General features: G+C 33.4%; 1 protein-coding gene across 4 annotated transcripts in view; it reads left to right on the top strand.

The window, feature by feature from the left end:
- LOC107717676 (sentrin-specific protease 7-like) overlaps positions 1–1684 on the top strand; it is a 38939-nt gene extending 37255 nt beyond the window's left edge. For all 4 annotated transcript variants that reach the window (XM_016524515.1, XM_016524514.1, XM_016524513.1 and 1 more), the window contains one exon: positions 1301–1684. In XM_016524515.1, coding sequence (XP_016380001.1) covers positions 1301–1447 — 147 coding nt within the window. In that variant the 3' untranslated portion in view covers positions 1448–1684. The remainder of the gene's footprint in view (positions 1–1300) is intronic.
- The last annotated feature ends 6744 nt before the right edge of the window (positions 1685–8428 follow it).

Here is an 8428-nt window from a genome sequence, read left to right as displayed (position 1 = left end):
TGTATTTTTATTCGTTTTGTTAATAAAAGTTATATGTTTTATATATAGGCAAAAGTGAGTTTGACGTTGTATTTTGTTGTTGCATTCAAGCAATTGACGCCGAATTGCCGCTAATTCGAAAGTGAAAGTAAAATGCGCACGGTGCTTTTAAGCTAATTAAAAGCGAAGGAAAGCGAGGAAAAGAGGGAACGCCCCCACCCCCGCGGTGATACCGGTATTATCGGTGTTGTCACACGTCGATTAACCGGTGTTGAAAATGTCCTCACCGTCACAACCCTAGTGTAAATCAGATGGTTCGTCACGATATGATTGATTCTCACACCCAGCGATGCGATATTTGCCGATACCTCAAAAAATGTTACGATATGATTACGATACGATTCGATTCAGGAGTATATTGATCGATTTATCGATATTATGATATTATATACCTACAGGGTTCTTATACCTTTTCCAAAGTAAAATTCAAGCACTTTCAAGGTGCATTTTACAGCTTTTACAGCACTTTACAACATGTATGGTTAATTACATGTTTACATACATACTTGAGTTCTCCACTTTAAATCAGATGTTATTTTGCTATTAAAAACCACCTGTCTGGATTGCATATAACACTGCCTAATATAAATAGCCAACATACAGTATATCAATTATAAAATAAAAAAAATTATAATAATTTACAGGGTATCTGCAGGATTTTCAAAATATAATTTAAGGCTTTTTAAGACCTGCACAAATAAATTGAATACTGTATGAGCGGGGTAGGGCAATGTGAAATCACAAATGCATCCAAAGTGTATAACGAACATTTATCTGAAATGTGCACATCCTGTACCCCAACTAGGACATTCGCAACAATAAATACACTTTTTTTTTAAATAATAAAGAAAATTAATAACTGGAAAAAAAATCAAGTCACACGAGATCAGTAAGCTTGACATGACAACAGTCAAGAAAGTTTTTCAGGCTGTGCTAAAACGTGCAATGTTATTTTTAAAATAAATATACAAAATTAAATTGGAAAAATTTGCCTTTTTTTGGCTGATACTATTTATTGCAGTCTGGGTCTCATGCAGACATGCAGGACTAAGTGCTAAGAATCTTTTCCAAATTACAAGCAATAGCAGAAAAAAATACAGAGACACAAATGAAGTCAACAATGAAATAGTATGCCATCAGTATGTGTACTGTATATGTTGCATCTGTGTAATGTTGTGTTGGTACAGTTTTACGTAGTTGTAGATTTGTCTTTGATTCGTCAAACTTCCGCTCGACTCTTCTTTGTGGTTTTTCCGCTCAGAATCCAGTGGTGCACTTTGATCCCCCGCTGCGATTGGAGCATTGGTTTCCGAGGAATCAGGTGCGCAGGAAGAGGGAGGAGCTACGGGAGCTGGTGCTGCGGCTTTACCGGAGACAGGGGGGCGGGGCTGAGCAGAGCGCCAAATAAAAACAGCCGGAACATGTCCTGTCCACTAAACTAATAATTAGAGCCTTTTGTTTTGTTTATTTGCTTGTCCTGTTTTATTTTATTTGGTTTTTCTACTGATTAACAGATAAAGGATATATTTATAATTTAACTTTGTATTTATTTGTATTAAAATGGCTTTTTAAATGTGACTCAAATTTCATCCGTTTTATTAATTTCCATGTAGGTTATTTGAATAAAAAAGGAGCTTAATATTTTTAATTGACTTAGAATTTTTATATATATATATATATATATATTCAGTTGGATTATTTGGATATACAAATCTGCCTTTTCCCCCACAATTGCAAGTTCATATCTCACACATTAGACTTTTTTTCTCACAATTGCGAGTTTTTATCTCACAATCCAAGCTTTTTATCTCGCAATTGCAAGTTTTTATCTCATAGTTCAGACTTGCGTTGTGTTTAAGTTTTTATCTCAATTCAGACTTTTTATAGAATTGGGAATTTGTATATCTCACTTTTCTGAGTTTATATCTCACAAATCAGACTTTTTATCTCGCAATTCATACTTTTTTCTCACAATTCAAGCTTTTTATCTCACAATTACAATTTTTTATCTCACAATTCAGACGTGCGTTGTGTTTTCAAGTTTTTATCGCACAATTTGGACTTTTCATAGAATTGGGAATTTATATATCTTACGATTCTGAGGTTATATCTCACAAATTTGACTGTTTTTTTCTCACGATCGCAAGTTTTTATCTCACAATTCAAGCTTTTTATCTCACAATTACAATTTTTTATCTCACAATTCAGACGTGCGTTGTGTTTTCAAGTTTTTATCGCACAATTTGGACTTTTCATAGAATTGGGAATTTATATATCTTACGATTCTGAGGTTATATCTCACAAATTTGACTGTTTTTTTCTCACGATCGCAAGTTTTTATCTCACAATTCAAGCTTTTTATCTCACAATTACAATTTTTTATCTCACAATTCAGACGTGCGTTGTGTTTTCAAGTTTTTATCGCACAATTTGGACTTTTCATAGAATTGGGAATTTATATATCTTACGATTCTGAGGTTATATCTCACAAATTTGACTGTTTTTTTCTCACGATCGCAAGTTTTTATCTCACAATTCAAGCTTTTTATCTCACAATTGCGAGTTTTTATCCAACAATTCAGACTTAGGGTGTGTTTTCAAGTTTTTATCTCACATTTCAGGCTTTTTATAGAATTAGGAATTAGTCGGAATTTGTTTATATCTCACAAGTCTGCCTTTTTTCACACAATTGCAGAAGTCATAATTTTCTTCTCAGAATTGGAAATTTAATGTGTCTTGCAGTATTATTTCAAAATTCAGATTTTTTTTTTATCTCTCAATTGTGGGGGGAAAAAAATCCAAATTGTGAGATACAAAGTCGAAATTACCTTTTTTTTTTTTTTCCTGTGGTGGAAACAAGCTTCTGGGTAGTAAATGATTAGATGTGATCTAGATTATATAATCAGATTCCAAAAGTGAAGTACTTGTAATTATAATTTTTTTACAATGTTCATAATCAGATTACAGTTACTTTACAGTTACTTTTTTATGGATTACATGATTACATTTTATTCACACAGTAGTAAATTATTAAAAATGTAATGATTTTATATATAAACCAAAATATATGTACTGATTACGGTTTTAACAGCACATTTTTTAATGATCTTATTGGGAGTGAGTGACTGAATATTATTCATGTAATTATATCACTGACAGCCACAGCTGGAAGCAATAGTGCCATCACTACAAACAAGCATTGTGTTCCTGAGAGTTCGAGCAGTACTGGAATCCCCATAATGCACTTATTTGCTCCATTAAAGAAAAAAAAGAACATAAAAGCAGCCCTTTTTCCAGAGGCACGCAAAAACACGAGCATTTGTGACGAAACTGAAACAAAGCATCGGCCCTCTTTCACTTGTGTTTGTATGAGTTGGCCAGAGCTCAGCTGGATCCTTCACTGCCTACTAAAATAATAATAAACATCATAAACTTTATTTAACCAGTACCTGGCATATATTTAAAATGCTTTTCATTAATGGAAAACTTTAAAAATGGAGAGGGATGAAAAGAAATGAAAGACTTTTTTAAGAAAATTAAAGTTTGCTTTGACTGTACAGGCATTATCAGCCCCCGCTGGGATACTTTAAGCATTTTGTTGGAAAAAAGGTTTGATGGCCAGTGCTGATTGGTTTTTCGTCTGCATTTTTCTTCCAAGGAAAATAATTATACATCTAGACGTGTATTAATTGGATGCATGACAGTGAATAATTAAGTATTTAGTGGTAAATGGAAATGTTTTTCTAACTGCAATTTGTGGGTCTTTCAGAGGACTAAAGCCCCTCTGCAAAAAAAAAAAAAAGTTTTTCTTTTTTTTTTTACTCTTACATTTTATATAAATACATGTAGCATATATATATATATAAGCATATTTGGCCGAAAATGTGCTTAATTGTAAAGATTTTCTTCATTTTTAGAATATTATGTTTTATTTCATGTTGATTTTAGGGTGAAATTTGACCATCTATTTCATATATTTATCACAGAATAATTTTTACTAAAAATATTATTATATATGAAGCTGGTCATTCATTGAGGAGTAGTGTTGCTCATGAACGGACTGGGATTTGGAGGAGAGCAGGCGTGTGTTGGCCCGGAGCAGATGGGAATGGGATTTAAAGCAGCCGCTGCTGGTTGTCCTCTCTTTCACTCACTAATTCGTGTTGTTGACTGGAAGGTTATTCCTGAGTATAGTGAAGGATTCCTCAAGGAAAATTAAGAGATTATTGCTGTACAAGAATGGACACTTGCCATAACTTTTTTTTGTTTTTTTGCTTGTCAAAAAATTTCCCTTAAAATTTACTAGATCTTTCCATTCTTTCCCGTTTTTCATTCTTATTTTTTTTTTATTTATTTTTTTTATCATAGAGCGAAGAGTTTTTAATGCACTTTTCATGATGATGATTACTACTAATAATAATAATAGTCAATGTATGAATTAATTGTATTATTATTATCATCATCAGACTCATCATCATCACCAAAATTATTTTAAAATAGCTTCAAACATCAGATGCTTGTTTTAGTATTTATAAAATAATAATAAAAAATAGGAAATAATGTAAAAATATATGAAAATTATGATGCTGATTATTACTACTAATATTAATAGTTAATAATAAATTACTCGATTTAAAAAAAATTAATTAATTAAATTAAATTAGAAACATGTAAAATAGAAGACTATTGGACACCCGCTGTATCCAGTATATGATTTGTGTTTATTAATAGAAGTACTGAGCCTCCCACATTAGAGTTGGCCTTAAACTGCAGGCCTGACTGGGGTGCTGCGGTGGGATTTAGGATCAGTGTTGGGTTTTCCTCTAATCAATGGAAGTAGCCTGATTAAGCCGATGTCAGGCCCACTGCTCCAACTTTACACTATACGGCCCTAGATTAGTTCATCTGGACTAGACTCTGAGATTAGATCTGAATTAGGCTCTGAAAAGAGGAGATCTCGCACTCCCCCCTCAACCCTGCTTTATACCCCATAATCTACTCTCACAACAAGGCTACTGGTTTCTGGTTCTGTCCTAGGAGTCCTATATATATATATATATATATATATATATATACATACACACACAATTAGTTCATAATATAAATATTAATTAATTTTATTATTATTATTATTATTATTATCAAAATTACTTTAAAATAGCTCCAGCAATTAGATCATTGTTTTATTATTAATAATAATAATTAAAAATAGTAAATAATTTAAAAATATATTGATGATGATTACTACTAATAATAATAATAGTCAATGTATGAATTAATTGTATTATTATTATCATCATCAGACTCATCATCATCACCAAAATTATTTTAAAATAGCTTCAAACATCAGATGCTTGTTTTAGTATTTATAAAATAATAATAAAAAATAGGAAATAATGTAAAAATATATGAAAATTATGATGCTGATTATTACTACTAATATTAATAGTTAATAATAATGTATTTATTATTATTATTATTATTATTATTATTGTATCATCACAGTCATTTAAAATAGTTTTAGCAATCAGATCTTTGTTTTAGCCGTAATAGCTGTAAAAATATTGTATTATTAATTTATTTATTATATCAGTATTATCAGTATTATGTCATCAAAATTATATAGTTTCTGCAAACATTCTTGTTTTTGTAATATAATAATAATAATAATAATAATAATAATTTGTTGGTATTAATAACAAATTTATTTATAATTTATGATCATTTACTTTTGTTATTATTATAATTTACATCACAGACATGTATTTGTTTGTTTGTTTATTTAAATAATGCTAGCTTGTACTTTATTCAATACATTTAATATACATAATTATTAAATATATAAATACCTCCTTTTTGTCATTTTTGTCAAAATGTCATTTTCAATTTTTTTTCTTCTTCAAACTCAATAGCCCGCATCCCCATTCACTTTCATTGTGAGGAATAGAGCTGCCAGAAAATCCGCAAAACATCTCCGTTCAACATATTGTGGGTGAACTACTTCTTTAAGAAGTGCATATGAACTTTAAGTGGCTTTCTGCTAAATCAGTTCTGCTACATATTCTGCTAATATCAACCGAGTACAGTAAATGTGAATGGAAGTGACTGAAGATTAAATGCTTATCTGACTGTCTGGATAGTCGCCCAGATCTCTGCCGGGCGAGCGTCCAACGACTTACCATTTTATCCAATAACTAAATTCTAACCATTAAACCTTCTTGAAATGTCACCGTCACTGTCTGACTCTAACGTTGTCCTTTGTACTCGACATAGTGTTGCAGACAAAGAAAGCGCAAGGCTTGTTTTATAAATAGGTCTGTCTGAATTCAATAGGTCAAGGTGTTGGAGTGCTGCCGTGACAACCTGCTCCAACCCTTCCTTTGTCTTTCTCTAAGCTATTTTAATTCAGGACACCAACTGATACACAGGTGAAGCCAAAGTTACCTAAACGCTTACACAACTTCCTGCTGAAGTGAGAAGATGTGATAAGTGGACCCATGACTATTGTCATAATGTCTATTACCAGAATGACTGTTCAGCTTAAAGGGTTAGTTCACCCAAAAATGAAAATTAGGCTGTGTTTTACTCACCCCCGAGGCATCCTAGGTGTATATGACTTTCTTCTTTCAGACGAATCCAGTCGGAGTTATATTAAAAATTGTCTTTGATCTTTCAAGCTGTTTAATGCCACTCAGCGGGTGTTGCATTGCTTCAGTCCAAAAGAACTTAGAGGATTTTGATATAAGCCAAGAGGAGACTGGTTTTCCTTTGCTAAAGTAAGGAAACTTTGCTTCTTTTGATCCTGTAAACAAACGTTGGTTTTCACGAGACGCACCGGCACATGCGCAATGCTGACCTCATACGTCATGCTCCCGGAACTGCTTCTGTGTACAACTGTTGGCTCAAGCTAGATTAAAGTGATTATTACTTTTTGAATATGGATATTTTTCTTACAAAAATGCATCGATTCGCTACAGGAGGCCTTTGTTCATCCCCCGGAGCCGTGTGAGACACTTTTTTTTATGGATGGGCGATTTTTATTTAAGTTCTTTTGGACTGAAGCAATGCAACACCCGCTGAGTGGCATTAAACAGCTTGAAAGATCAAAGACAATTTTTAATATAACTCCGACTGGATTCGTCTGAAAGAAGAAAGTCATATACACCTAGGAGTAAAACGCAGCCTAATTTTCATTTTTGGGTGAACTAACCCTTTAATCATGATCATCATCATTTGAAAATCTTGTTAAAAAGTCATAAAGGTCACATGAAACCATTTTAGAAACTGTTGTTATCATGCATTTAAAAACTTAATAAAAAATATAGTTTTTATCAGTGTTATAAAAAAGTGGAAAAGTCTTCGGATTGGTGAAGAATTTAGGAATGGATTTTGGTGCATTTTTGAACATTGTTAGTAGGACGAGTGAAAGAATGAAAGGTGGAAGAAGTGAAAGAGAGAGAGAACACAAAGCTACAGATATGGCAGATGTCACACAGGATTTGATCTGTCACACTTACCGCCTGCTTCCCGTCAAACACCCTTTACCATCAAACTCAACAGATTTAAACCAGTCCGTCAGCTCAGTGTCTGAACCATCTGGCGCTCTTAACATTCACACTTCCAAAGAGAAATCTTGTCTGTCTGTTTATCTGCCTCTCAGAACACCCTTGCAACTGCCTAGCAACTTGGAACATCATGGCAGAACATGCAGAGCTGTTGAGCAAACCTTTACCAACTATGGCATATATAACTATTTTCAATGTGCTAAACTGCAAACTGCCCAAGTATCTTCATAACCTTTCAGACAAGCCAGCTTTTAGAAATTATCTTTACAATAGTTTTGGGAGATATGCTCCATATGTCATACCATCCTATCTCAAGCCTGTGAGATCACCGATATTATTTTGCATTTTAATTTAATTAATTTATTGAATTAATTACTTCCTTCGTTTTATAGCCGGAGAGTGAACCAACTCCAGGGTAAGGCCTAATGTTATGCTGCGTTCACGCCATATCGTAATTACCGTAATTTCGAGATGACAGCACGTGATGTTCTACTCGGAGCTGTTCACGTCCTCGGACTCGGAATTATGCTTTTCTATGGCAACACTATCAACGCCTAAACAGAGACTGCGGTGGTCAGGTGGTACAGCGGGCACGTGGTACAAGTCGTAGCTCTCCGCAAACTCCCAGTTCACAAGTTGTAATTACGAGTTCTACGAGGACGTGAACGTGAACGCTTTTTACAAGTTGGAATCTCGTAATTACCAGTGGCGGCACGTCGGGGGAGGCAGGGGAGGCACAGCTTCCCCAAAGTTTTGAGGTGAAAATGGGAGGAGGAGGATTTAATGTTAATAAAATTCACAATTCATTTCAATTCATGTCTCAG

Source organism: Sinocyclocheilus rhinocerous, unplaced genomic scaffold (assembly GCF_001515625.1).
Source record: "Sinocyclocheilus rhinocerous isolate Xijiao unplaced genomic scaffold, SAMN03320098_v1.1 scaffold633, whole genome shotgun sequence".
NCBI classification, from domain to species: Eukaryota; Metazoa; Chordata; class Actinopteri; order Cypriniformes; family Cyprinidae; genus Sinocyclocheilus; species Sinocyclocheilus rhinocerous.
The sequence above is the reverse complement of the archived record's forward strand: the minus strand, read 5'-3'. Positions and strand labels throughout refer to the sequence as shown.